This window comes from Suncus etruscus, chromosome 2 (assembly GCF_024139225.1).
Source record: "Suncus etruscus isolate mSunEtr1 chromosome 2, mSunEtr1.pri.cur, whole genome shotgun sequence".
Lineage (NCBI taxonomy): Eukaryota > Metazoa > Chordata > Mammalia > Eulipotyphla > Soricidae > Suncus > Suncus etruscus.
The window spans coordinates 14,818,642-14,833,124 of NC_064849.1; the positions used below are offsets into that span (position 1 = coordinate 14,818,642).

The 14,483-nt window shown below is 41.1% G+C and overlaps 1 protein-coding gene across 1 annotated transcript in view; it reads right to left on the reverse strand.

Annotated features, from left to right (window-relative positions):
• The window catches only part of UGGT1 (UDP-glucose glycoprotein glucosyltransferase 1), a 110,408-nt gene that overhangs the window by 82,291 nt on the left and 13,634 nt on the right, over positions 1 to 14,483 (reverse strand). Inside the window, 4 exon segments of the mRNA XM_049768899.1 lie at positions 1,358 to 1,532; positions 2,347 to 2,459; positions 10,166 to 10,296; positions 14,084 to 14,163. Coding sequence (XP_049624856.1) covers positions 1,358 to 1,532; positions 2,347 to 2,459; positions 10,166 to 10,296; positions 14,084 to 14,163 — 499 coding nt within the window.

Genomic DNA, 14,483 nt, shown 5'->3' on the forward strand with positions numbered 1-14,483 from the left:
CTGACTCATTTCACTCAACATAATACTCTCCAGAATCATTCATACAAAAGCAAATTTCTTGACTTCATTTTTCCTAATAGTTGGATAGAATTCCATTGTGTAGATGTACCAGTTTCTTTAAGCCACTAATCTGTTCTTGGGCACTTGGGTTATTTCCAGATTATGTCTATTGTGAATAGTGCTGCAATAAACAGAATGCAGAGGGTTTCTCTGCACTGTGTTTTTGGGTTCCTAGGGTATATTCCTAGGAGCAGTATGGCTGTATCACATGGAGGCTCAATTTCTGTTTTTGTTTTGTTTTTTTATGAATGTCCATATTGTTTTCCAAAAAGGCTGAACCAATCTACATTCCCATCAGCATTCACTTAAATTTGTATTATTTTACTGGCATGGACACTATTAACTGAATAGAAACTTGAAATGATAACATTTTTTAGGAGAAGGCAGTATCCCAGACAGTATTCAGAGAATTTGGAGGTCACCCCCAACATCTCTCAGCCAACAAGGCAAGGTTGTTCAATGCTAGAGCCCAAGCGTGAAGCTCCAGTACACAAGACACCAAGGCTACACCAGTGGTACTGAGGGAACACCTGGGTCATACCTAAGGATGCTCAGGAATCTCTAGAGCTACATATGATGCTGGAAACAAAACCCTATGACTATGTGTAAACTCACATAAATATTTCATATGTGAAATATTATAAACAGTTAAAAAACTTAATGCTAAAACAAGCCTGCCAGTTCTTAACTCTTCAGAAACCCTCCATATCCTAATGATTCCAAAAGAAATTAGTTTGGTGGAAAGAAAAATTGCTAAACAAATAACAGCATATGCTTTGCATGCAAGCCCATATTTGATCCCAGATACCTGACAGCACCCCAGCATGGCCCAATGTCATCCAAAACCCAAACCAAAAAAAAACATTTCTGGGTCTGTACAGAGTACAGAGCGTTAGGCACTTGCATGCATCCCATACAGTCCCCAAGCACCACCAGCAGTAATTCCTGATTGCAGAATCAGGACTGATACCTGAGCATCGCTGGGTGTGGTCCTGACACCCAAAAAGTTATTTCTATACTGTTATTGCCATATTAAATCCAGAGAAAATCAAGATGCATTACTCATTTTGAAATAGAAAACAAACACTACCAACCCATTATTTTAAAGCATAATTATTTTCCATAACTTCAGAAAGGCCAGTGTCTTCTATGTGTAAATATCATATTTAGTGGAAGCCCTACATTTCTTAGAAGGTAGTTCAAATAATTTCACAAAGAGGAAAATAGTTAGCTTTTATTTTAAAGTCATTCTGGAGAAATGAACCATCAAAATAGTTACCAAATAATCAATACTTACAGATATATAATGTCGAAGTACATAAATGATTTGGCCTGCATTACTCTTTGATATAAGTTGGTGATGGAAATTATAAAATTCCTCATAGCCGATTTCAGAGTAGAAAATCACCACTGGGCTTTCAGGATTAGATGAGGGATAGACATGATCTCCTTTAAATAGTAACGGTTTGGGTCTGTAAATAAATAATAAAAGCTTTAAAACTTTTTTGGGGGGGTTGTTTGTTTTGGGGTCACACCTAGCTCTGCACTCAGAAATCACTTTTGGCAGGCTCAGGGAACCATATGGGATGCCAGGATTCAACCACCGTCCTACCACTGTGCTATCTCTCCAGCCCCGAAACTTTAAAACTTAAACAACTTAAACATTAAAGATAGTAACAGACAGCTGGGCCAGATCAATTCCAAGCACCCCATATAGTACACAAAGTCTAACAGTGACTCCTGAGTGCAGAGCCAGGAGTATCTCTTGAACATTGCTGGGTATGCCCCAAAATCTGTAAATTAAAAAGATGATACAAGTATAACTACCACTATAGCAATTCAAGGACAGGTCCTTTTTGTTTGTTTGTTTGTTTTTTTTTTTGGGGGGTCACACCCGGCAGCGCTCAGTGCTTACTCCTGGCTCCATGCTCAGAAATCGCTCCTGGCAAGCTCGGGGGACCATATGGGATGCCAGGATTCAAACCAATATCTTCTGCATGAAAAGCAAACGCCTTATCTCCATGCTATCTCTCCGGCCCCTCAAGGACAGGTCTTAAGCTCATTGAGCTAGAAAGAAGTAGCAAAGCAAGATCCTAAATTTATTCCCACATCCCACTGCTTCCACCCAGCACTTTCAGAAACAGTCAAGGCCCCTGAGAAAGGTGTGGCCCTATTATTATTTTTAAAGTAAAAAAAGGGGGGTTCTTAATATTAAAAAAAAAAGGGGGGGGGCAAATATACACACAGAAATGTCTGACATTCCAAATGCAAAAGCACAAAACCTACCTCTTAGAGGCTGTAAGCACAAGATTCTCAAGGGTGTCAAAATCACAAGTCTTCTTTCCATGTACTGATATAAAAGAAGCACATCCTTCTGGGGGAGGTTCGTCAGCTGCTATCTGCCATGTAAGACATAACATTTTTTTAAATTAAGGGTACATAAGCCATGTAGCTGAAAGCTGGCAATCTTGGAAAGAGAGAGCAAAAATCAGGTCCCTCCCCTGCTAAAACAACACCTGCTGTGTCCATCACTCACAGTCACTGCTTTGCCAGTGGTCCTGCTTCACTACTAACTTATGGCTCTTTATAGAGATACCAATTTGAGCAAAACTCTAGGTATGCCAGTATTTGAGCTGACAACACCAGGACTTTTTTGGAGTGAGCCCAAGTATCCTCCCCTTCCCCTATCACCACCTTCTCATGCTTCCTGAAGCCCTGCAGCCAAAAACACACCCCACAAAAGCCAAAGTATCAGCAATAGTGCAAGGAATTCTTGGACAACTCCAATTTTTCAATACTGTCATCCCCAAGGAAATACACCAATTCATATGCCAATGTGTGTCTGAAACAAACTAATGTTCAGAAACTAAAGAAGTAACAGAATGATCTACTAGCAACAAAAGTTTACCAAACCTTCACCTGGCCAGAGCAATATTACAGCAGGACCCACCCAGGTTCCACTGCCCACATCCCATATGGTTCTTGAACCAATCAGGAGTGATTCCTGAACAGACGAGGGGTGCCCCACCCCACAAAAATAAAAAACTACCAAATCTTCTATAATGATTTAATGATCTTATGCAATATGCAATAAAATAAATATTTTAATAAATAAAAATAAAATAAATAAAATAAAAATTTTCTCAAATTTTCTTGTTGCTATCTTTCTTTTTAAATAGTTTTGCTTTCACTTACTTGGACATAAATGTATTATAATAAACCATTTAAACTAAATAAAACATGGTCTATAAAGTAACTTATATGTTTAAAAAAGACATGACATGTTTTAATTGCACCTAACCAAAGAAGTAAATATCAACATAGATAAAAGATAATAATAATACAGGGCCCGGAGAGATAGCACAGTGGCGTTTGCATTGCAAACAGCCGATCCAAGACCAAAGGTGGTTGGTTCGAATCCCGGTGTCCCATATGGTCCCCCGTGCCTGCCAGGAGCTATTTCTGAGCAGACAGCCAGGAGTAACCCCTGAGCAATGCCGGGTGTGGCCCCCCCCCCAAAAAAAAAAAAAGATAATAATACAATATCACCAAGACACAGGCCTGCTGAGAACAAAGCCCTCTCACTCCCAGGACTCCCATCACATCAGGGGACCCAGTCTTACAGAGTCCCAGGCCTGCTGCTACAGAACTCTAATAAATCAGCCAGTCAAGAAGACCTTATCAGGGCAGAACTCTTTTTGCAGCAAACATGGATTCCTCAAGTCGGGACTGCACACCTAAAGCAGTTACAATTTTTTTTTTGGGGGGGGGCACACCCGTTTGATGCTCAGGGATTACTCCTGGCTAAGCGCTCAGAAATTGCCCCTGGCTTGGGGGGACCATATGGGACGCCAGGGGATAGAACCACGGTCCTTCCTTGGCTAGCATTTGCAAGGCAGACACCTTACCTCTAGCGCCACCTCACCGGCCCCAGTTACAATTATTTTTACAGCTTTTTCCCAAAAATGATTTGGAGTTGTATGTGCAACACTTTGCCCTGATATATGTGCTCTACAATAAAAACCAAATCTAATATAAATTTATTAAATTATTTTCATAAATATTAGATTATTTTAATTATTAAAGTAAAATAAAGATCAATTTGTTTTAATTTATAAAATTATTTATTTTGAAAAAAATGAATCCATCAATAAGCACAAAAATCAGTGCATTCTTCACCAGAGATTTGCACACACCTGAATTTGAGCTATAAATTTTCAGCTTTTCCCCTCTGGAGAAGCCTTATTGTTCCTTTTCTTTTGGGGCCACACCCAACAATGATTGGTGACTCCTAGCTCCGTGCTCAGGAATTATTCCTGATAGCACTCAAGGGACCATATGAAATGCCAGAGATTGAACTCAGGTTGCTATCTTTCCAGCCCCCTTGTTGCACTTGAATAACCCTCTCACCACCACTCTCTCCCCCTCTCTCCCTTTCTCCCTCCATGTCTCTCTCTCCCTCTCTCCCTCCCTCTCTCCCCCTCCTTCTCTCTCTCCCTTTCTCTCTTCACCTCTTTCTCCCTCCCTCTCTCCTCTCCTCTCCCTTCTCCCTTCCTCCCTTCTTCCTCTATGTACATTTCTCTAAAAACAACTATTTTATTCCAAAACAAAAGCAGATTTACACCTGCAGAACATACACATTCTGTGACAGGCTTTACGAAGCAGTGCCTTTACCACTCAGAGATTTACTAATTGGTGCTTTCTTCAGTTATTTCATTTAGTTCCTCCCAATAGCACCCCATGAGTGGTATTAGCTCTAAAACAGAACTTTGAAATTCTGTCTCAGGTCCAGAGAGAGAGCTTATGGGGCTAAGCACATGCTTCAAGTGGGATGTATCAGCATGGCGTACAGTCCCCCCAAGGACCACCAGAAAACTAACACCCCAGAGCTGCAACACAGAGCTGCAAGTAGCTATCGAGTCATTACCCCATCCCATCCCAATCCCCAAGGAAAAATTAATTCTATCTCAGAAATAACGGATAGCCAGAGAATACAGAAGTACCTTACAGAAACCTAAACAAGGAATTTAAGTGCCAAAGTATAAGCATACAGTCATAGTTAAAATTAATGTAATTATTGTGCAGCTCAACATGTAAACAATATTGATTTAAAAACTGCGCCTAGGGCCTGGAGCGACAGCACAGCAGTAAGATGTTTGCCTTGCACACAGCCAACCTGGGACAGGCCCGGGTTTGATCCCCATATCCCATATGGTCCCCTGAGCCTGGCAGGAGCAATTTCTGAGCACAGAGCTAAGAGTAACCCTTGAGCACTCGCTGCAGGTGTGGCACAAAATACACAAAAAACTGCACCTAATAAGAATATAGACAGAAATGTAGAATTATTCAGAGATCAAAATGAGCTTACCCAAGAGAAAGACTATGAGACATTACTTCAGGTGTAGAGTAAAATGTATTACTGTCAGTCAAAGCAAAATGACACAAGTTAATCCTCAACTTAAATGAGAAGTACAATGAACAATTATAAGAAGGGAAAAGAAAAGGATGTGATGACAAGCACTGATAAAGACATGAGTACTGATTAAACAATATATTAAAACATTCTTTTCTGTAGAATAATGTAAAATATAAATTTTATATGTAAATGTAAATAATTTTAAAACAAAAAATCAGGGCCGGAGAGATAGCATGGAGGTAAGGCGTTTGCCTTTCATGCAGAAGATCGTTGGTTCAAATCCCGGCATCCCAAATGGTCCCCCGAGCCTGCCAGGAGCGATTTCTAAGTGTGGAGCCAGGAGTAACACCTGAGCGCTGCCATGTGTGACCCAAAAACCAAAAAATAAAAAAACAAGAAATCAAAACTATGCTATAAAAAATTGGTATTAAACGTTTTCCAGGGGCCGGAGAAGTAGCATGGAGGTAAGGTATTTGCCTTTCATGCAGGAGGTCACTGGTTCGAATCCAGGTGTCTCACATGGTCCCCCGTGCCTGCCAGGAGCAATTTCTGAGCCTGGAGCCAGTAATAACCCCTGAGCACTGCCGGGTGTGATCCAAAAACAAAAAAAAAAAAAAAAGAACTTTCTTTAAGGGCCCGGAGAGCTAGCACAGCGGCATTTGCCTTACAAGCAGCCGATCCAGGACCAAAGGTGGTTGGTTTGAATCCCGGTGTCCCATATGGTCCCCCGTGCCTGCCAGGAGCTATTTCTGAGCAGACAGCCAGGAGTAACCCCTGAGCAGCGCCGGGTATGGCCCAAAAACCAAAAAAAAAAAAAAAAGTTTTCCAGGGCCCGGCGAGGTGGCACTAGAGGTAAAGTGTCTGCTTTGCAAGCGCTAACCAAGGATCAGGACCGCGGTTTGATCCCCCTTTGATCCCCCGGCGTCCCATATGGTCCCCCCAAGCCAGGGGCAATTTCTGAGCGCTTAGCCAGGAGTAACCCCTGAGCATCAAACGAGTGTGGCCCGAAAAACCAAAAAAAAAAAAAAAAAAAGTTTTCCATTTGGCCAGAGAGGTAACATGGAGGTAGGGCATTTGCCTTGCATGAAGAATGGTGTTTCAAATCCCAGCATCCCACACAGTCCTCCAAGCCTGCCAGGAGTGATTTCTGAGTATAGAGCCAGGAGTAACACCTGAGCCCTGTTGGGTATGACCCAAAAACCAAACAAAAAGTTTTCCATTTATATGGAAGTACTGTGCTTAATAACAGATCAATGATAAGTTTAATGTATGTAGTGTTCCCTAATCCCCACCACAGCTAAGTTGGTTGTTTCTATACTTTTTTATTTGTTTGGGAGCCACACTGGGTTGTACTTAGGGCTTACTCCTAACTGTGCTCAGGAATCACTCTTGGAGGGGATTAGGAAACCATATGGGGTACCACCTACATGGCAAGAAAAGAATGCTAACTGTGTACTCTCTCCAGCCCCATTTTCTACACTTTTTGCATGTTACTATCTCATGGACAGTGGTCATACCATCTGGTTCAGTTTTCTATGGAAAACAGCATAAAGCTTTTTGTTCTCAAAAAAGTAAAAATTAGGGCCCGGAGAGATAGCACAGCGGCATTTGCCTTGCAAGCAGCCGATCCAGGACCAAAAGTGGTTGGTTCGAATCCCAGTGTCCCATATGGTCCCCTGTGCCTGCCAGGAGCTATTTCTGAGCAGACAGCCAGGAGTAACCCGAGCATCGCCAGGTGTGGCCCAAACACCAAAAAAAAAAAAAAAAAAAGAAAAAGAAAAAATTAGGGGCCGGAACAGTGGCACAAGCAATAAGGCGTCTGCTTTGTATGTGCTAGCCTAGGACAAACCGCTGTTCAATTCCCTGGTGTCCCATATGGTCCCCCAAGCCAAGAGAGATTTCTAGGCACATAGCCAGGAGTAACCCCTGAGCTCCACCAGGTGTAGCCCAAAAACAAACAAAAGTAAAAATTAGGTTTCTATATGAGCCCTAAAACACTATTTTGTGTTCATTAGAGCACTCTTCTCATTAGCCAAGATCTACAACCCAAGAATAGATGACTGGGTAAAGAAACTGTGATAAATACAAAATGGAATAGCCTCAAATTATAAAAAAGATGAAATCATGCAATTTGCTACAATGTCCATGAAGTTAGCTGGTAACACACACTAAGTGAAGTCAGTCAGAAGAAAAGGGACAAATAGAGGTTGAGCTATCATGCATGCAATATAGAGAAACAGTAAAGAACTAGTGAGTAGTAAAAGACCCTGAGAGTTGGCCAACAGAAGGGAGTTGGCAAGGGGACTAGGTGAAGAATTTGAGATACTAGTGTAGACAAAATGACACTGGTGGTGGTCCAGGGTGCTTAAAACTTTGGATGCCTAAAAAATCTATGATTGGGCCGGGTGGTGGCGCTAAAGGTAAGGTGCCTGCCTTGCCTGCGCTAACCTTGGACGGACCGCGGTTCGATCCCCCGGTGTCCCATATGGTCCCCCAAGCCAGGAGCAACTTCTGAGCACATAGCCAGGAGTAACCCCTGAGCGTTACTGGGTGTGGCCCAAAAACCAAAAAAAAAAAAAAAAAATCTATGATTAACATTATAGTAAAGAAATGGTCTTCAAAGGCCGGAGAGATAGCATGGAGGAAGAGCATTTGCCTTGCATGCAGAAGGACTGTAGTTCAAATCCCGGCATCCCATATGGTCCACGGAGCCTGCCAGGAACGATTTCTGAGTGTAGAGCCAGTATTAACCCCTGAGTGATGCCAGGTGTGACCCCCCCCAAAAAACATATTAAAAAAAAAAAAGAAAGAAATGGTCTTCAGGGGCCAGAGAAATAGCACAGTGGTAGGGCATTTGCCTTAGATGCAGAAGGACAGTGATTTGAATCCCGGTATCCCATATGGTCCCCAAGCCTGCCAGGAGTGATTTCTGAGCAAAGAGCAAGAGTAACCCCTGAGCACTGCTGGGTGTGACCCCCCCCAAAAAAAAAAAAAAGAAAGAAATGGTCTTCAACTACCCATCCATGTAGTGGAGCTGTTCCATAGGTAAAGAAGATTAAAAACCAAAAAAAAAAAAAAAGAGGGGGGGAACCGGAGAGATAGCACAGCAGTGATTGCCTTGCAAGCAGCCGATCCAGGACCAAAGGTGGTTGGTTCGAATCCCGGTGTCCCATATGGTCCCCCGTGCCTGCCAGGAGTTATTTCTGAGCAGACAGCCAGGAGCAATGCCGGGTGTGGCCCAAAAACCAAAAAAAAAAAAAAAAAAAAAAAAAAGATTAAAAACCATCATCTACCACATTGGTTTTAGGTACTGGTACATGGACCGATGTATGCAGGTATTTCATACCATTTACAGGTGTGAAAACGCTGAAAACAGGGGTCAAGAAACAGTATAGCGGAGAGGGTGCTTGCCTTGCATGCAGCTAACCTAGGTTTAAGGTCCACTGAACATGCCAAGAGTAATTCCTGAGTGCAGAGTCAGAAGTAACCCGAGAACCACTTGATGGATCCCCTTACCCCAAAAAAGTCTGAAGACTGTTAATACAAAGCAGGGTACCTAAAAAATTTTGAGGAAAAACCCCAAACCAAAAAAAAAGTTTTAGGGGCCTGCGAGGTGGCGCTAGAGGTAAGGTGTCTGCCTTGCAAGCGCTAGCCAAGGAAGGACCACGGTTCAATCCCCTGGTGTCCCATATAGTCCCCCCAAGCCAGGGGCAATTTCTGAGCACTTAGCCAGGAGTAACCCCTGAGCATCAAACGGGTGTGGCCCGACAAACCAAAAATCAAAAAAAAAAAAAGTTTTAAATCATGATAGAAATGCTGAACTGAGGGACGAGAGAGAATACAGTGAGTAGATACTTTGGTTGCATTTGGCCGATCCAAGCTTGATCTCTAGGATCCCATATGGTCCCTGAGCCCACCAGAAGTGATTTTTGATTGCAGAACCAGGAGTAACCCCTGAACATGGCCAGGAGTTAATCCCTCCAAAGAAAAATAATAATAATAATAATAAATACAGAGCTGAAAAATAAACAAGCAGAAAAAGTATCACCTTCAGAGGAGAAACAGAAATAAGTAAATTTAAGAGACAAATAACAGGGCGGGAGAGATAGCATGGAGGTAAGGTGTTTGCCTTGCATGCAGAAGGATAGTGGTTCGAATCTGGGCATTCCATATGGTCCCCAAGCCTACCAGGGGCGATTTCTGAGAGTAGAGCCAGAAGTAGCCCCTGAACGCTGCTGGGTGTGACCCAAAATAAAAAAAAATAAAAAAATAAAAAAAAAAACTATATATATAAAACAAGTCTCTGCCTCCTAAATGAAGTCTAGTAGGCATCTTTGTGTATTTTTTCCTTTTCTTAAAAGAAAGTAAGCACAAACAAAGTAAGACATATACAAACATGTACATCGATATGTACATATGCATACAATTAGGACATACAACTAGGAAGTTAAGGGAAAAAATATCTACGATTAAACTCGGGCCCTGCACATTAAAAACGTAAAATTCTTTTTTTTTGTCATCTGTGATAAAGAGATTTAATATGAGTTTGAATACTTATTAAGAAATACATCACAAGTTCTAGAAAACTTAGGACTCTATAACAGAAGTTATATTATAGCTCTATAACACAAGGTCAGGACTCCCACAATATACCCAATCATCATATCATACTGTAAGCTCTGAACCCACCTGCTGGAAGGCTTGAATTGTAGCCGAGTAAGAACGAAGAGACAGGCAAAATTTCAATAAATTCTGCTGTAGAGGTGACAAAAACTGAAATGCAGTGTCCAATATTGCATGATAGTAGGAATAGTCAGTACCTGTCAGGAAGTACAGTAACAATAACACAAGTGATTAGAAATACCCATGAAAGAATTAAAGCTAAGTCACAAAGATACAGGCTAGCAAAATGTCACCACCTATACCTTCTAAAACTTTTGTCCACAGCTGAGAAATCCCTGAGACACACAATGCAATTTGACTCTACTTGTCTATTAGACTATTCCATCTCTCTCGACTGTTATTCTCCCACTTACCTGGATGACTAACTCTAACCTACTTTCTCAGGAAGACTGCAGCTATCATGTCTGCATTGCAGAAAAGTCACCTCCCCCGCCATTTTTTAGCCTCACTAGACTAAGCACATCCATCACCTTGTTCCCAAAATATTTCACTTTTTATCATTAATTCTGTCATTAACTAAATTACTTACTCAATCTTTACAACTAGCATACCATACAAACAACCCATGAAACTGAGTAGTGCGGTAGAGAATGGCACATTATTAAAAGATATCAATACTGTACAAATATTAAAAGAATAATTGTGGGCCGGGAGAGATAGCACAGCGGCGTTTGCCTTGCAAGCAGCCGATCCAGGACCTAAAGTGGTTGGTTCGAATCCCGGTGTTCCATATGGTTCCCCCCCCCCCATAAGGTCCCCCCATTCCTGCCAGGAGCTATTTCTGAGCAGATAGCCAGGAGTAACCCCTGAGCACAGCCGGGTGTGGTCCCCCCCGCCAAAAAAAAAAAAAAAAAGAATTGTAAAAAATAAAACTACCCAAAGATTAATAAATGAAAAATACACCAATGTGAAAAAGACAGCATTCACTGTTAAATGAAAAGCACAAGGAACAAGCAATGTATATAGTAAGCAATCTTGTTTATTGTAAGAAAGAACTAAGAATACATATGCTTTTTAAATTTAAAAGCATGGAATATACTAAACTGCTTCCAATAATTATAAAAGGCAGGGTAAGGGACAGTCATGTGGAAAATTTTATTGTAGCTTTATTTTTAAATCATGTATTGTGATTCAAGAACTATTTTTAGCAAAATATGAACATCCACACCAAACAGCTTTGAAGCTCCTATGCTCATGGGACCATGCAATGCTTAGCATTGAATCCGAATTCCCACATGCAAAACCAGTTCTTTGAGCTCATATCCCAGCCCCCAAAATATCAATATTTTTTTTTTTTTTTGGTTTTTGGGCCACACCCGGTGGTGCTCAGGGGTTACTCCTGGCTGTCTGCTCAAAAATAGCTCCTGGCAGGCACGGGGGACCATATGGGACACCGGGATTCGAACCAACCACCTTTGGTTCTGGATCGGCTGCTTGCAAGGCAAACACCGCTGTGCTATCTCTCCGGGCCAAAAATATCAATATCTTAAAAAAGACATAAAGTATTCAATATTGTATAAGCATCTTGTAAGTAGAAAAGGGCATCATAATGAAATACTTTAATATATTGCCACAATGCTAAGATATTAGGTGAATATCTATGGGCAGTGAAATTATGTATGAGTAATATCTATGTAAAATGTTGAGGGCCGGGCGGTGGCGCTAAAGGTAAGGTGCCTGCGCTAACCTTGGACGGACCGCGGTTCGATCCCCCGGTGTCCCATATGGTCCCCCAAGCCAGGAGCAACTTCTGAGCACATAGCCAGGAGTAACCCCTGAGCGTTACTGGGTGTGGCCCAAAAACCAAAAAAAAAAAAAAAAAAAAAAAAAATGTTGAACATTTTTATGCTCATGTTTAAAACTTCATATTCCTCTGATTTTAACCATGAATAATAAAAAAACTCATTTTAAATCTCATAAATCAAGTTCTACTATAATCCACTTTGATAAATTCATATTAGAAAATCATAATCTGGGCCCGGAGAGATAGCACAGCGGCGTTTGCCTTGCAAGCAGCCGATCCAGGACCAAAGGTGGTTGGTTCGAATCCCGGTGTCCTATATGGTCCCCCGTGCCTGCCAGGAGCTATTTCTGAGCAGACAGCCAGGAGTAACCCCTGAGCACCACCGGGTGTGACCCAAAAAACCAAAAAAAAAAAAAAGTTATTAAAAATTATTCTCTTTTTTTTTTTTTTTTTTTAGTTTTTGGGTCACACCCGGCAGTGCTCAGGGGTTACTCCTGGCTGTCTGCTCAGAAATAGCTCCTGGCAGGCACAGGGGACCATATGGGACACCGGGATTCGAACCAACCACCTTTGGTCCTGGATCGGCTGCTTGCAAGGCAAATGCCGCTGTGCTATCTCTCCGGGCCCAATTTTTAATAACTTAAAACGTTCAGCCAACTCTAAATTTAGAAAAAAAAACTGTCAGATATATACTCAAATCTCTATGTAATTATAATGCAAAATAGATTAAAACTTGATAATTAAAAGTGTATTCTTGGGGCCGGCGAGGTGGCGCTAGAGGTAAAGATGTCTGCCTGTCTGCCTTGCAAGCGCTAGCCAAGAAAAGGACCACGGTTCGATCCCCCGGCGTCCCATATGGTCCCCCCAAGCCAGGAGCAATTTCTGAGCACTTAGCCAGGAGTAACCCCTGAGCATCAAACGGGTGTGGCCCAAAAAAAAAAAAAAAATGTGTATTCTTTTATAAAAGTCAAAGGATTAAGAATCAATTCATGGAACCAGAGAGATAGCACATCCACGACCTAAGGTGGTCAGTTCGAATTCCGGCATCCCATATGGTCCCCCGGGCCTGCTAGGAGGAGCTATTTCTGAGCAGATAGCCAGGAATAACCCCTGAGCACTGCCGGGTGTGGCCCAAAATCAGAAAAAAAAAAAAAAGAGAGAGAAAATCAACTCATGGGAGCTGGAGCAATAGCACAGCAGTACATTTGCCTTGCATGCGGCCAACCCAGCATGAACCTTAGTTCGATTCCCAGCATCCCATATGGTCCCCCAAGTCTGCCAGGAACTTTCTGAGCACAGAGCCAGGAGTAATCCCTGAGCACCGCCAGGTGTGACACAAAAAACAAAATAAATAAAATAAAATAAATTCATTAACTACTCATTTTCCACACATTTTTTCTTCAAGGACTCTGCCTGTCAAATAGCCAAGTTTTTAGCTCCTAACATATCAACATCTTCGAATGTCAATGTTTATCTCTTATATAATTTAAGTTAAATAGAAAATGACTGTGAAAGCACAATATAAAGTGTAAACAACTGAGAAAACTTACAATGACATTACATCTGGCACTTTGACACAAGTTCTGGGTGAATGGCAAGCTTAATGGAAAATAGTCTGAATGGTAACAACAATGGTAATTAACTTAACAGGAAATAGATCAGCCATGTAATTAGTTCATAACAAAAGAAAATCAAATCAAATGGCTATTAAGTTAATGCTAAGTGACTTGAAATGACTCTGACTTCCACAGAACAGGCATTTTAGTTTTTACTGTTGTGGTGACTCCACTCAGAAATGCTAGAGCTTCATCTGTGGAGTACAATGGAGTGGGAAGAGGTTGTATCAGGAATTAAACTCAGAGCTTTCCATGTACATATGCTCTACTACATAAGCCACATCATTGATCCTCACACACCACTAAAACACGAATGAACGAGAAAAAAAAAAAAAATGTAAGCAATGAGGAGAATCCAAGGTAATGCTCATAGCCAAAATTATAAAATGCTTCCAAAATAATCATTCAGTCTGTGTTGGCTCTTCTGGATACAATCATCATGCAAGTCCTTGCCAATTAAAACTGTTTTCCATTAATGCCAAGCCATGTAAGATAAGGAAGAGACCATTTTTCCCCATCATGTTTATGACATCAAAGTCAAAGAAGCATTTGCTTCAATTTTACCATGATCAGACGATTCAATATTCTGACTGGCTTCTACAAACTTCCAAAATTTCTCTTGACTGTCTTCTGCTAAAAACTCACTAGGAGAAAAGGAGAAAATATCAAAAATGACAATAAAATCACTTGATATAAGATTTTAGGTTTCAAATACCCATAATTTGACCCCTAATGTATATTGTATAAATATATAGTATAATTCAATATATACAAACATGTATCTTATTATATAAATATAAGCAATCTTATTAATTTATTAGCTTAGTGTAAGTCATATGCTTAATTCACTAAAAGTCTTAGAATAAAAATGTGGTAGCAGGAGACCTAACATAAAGTAAGCTTTTTAAATCTATTTATGAAAATGCAGGCAGTACTAAGCAGTTCTACTTATTTTCTCAAAGAT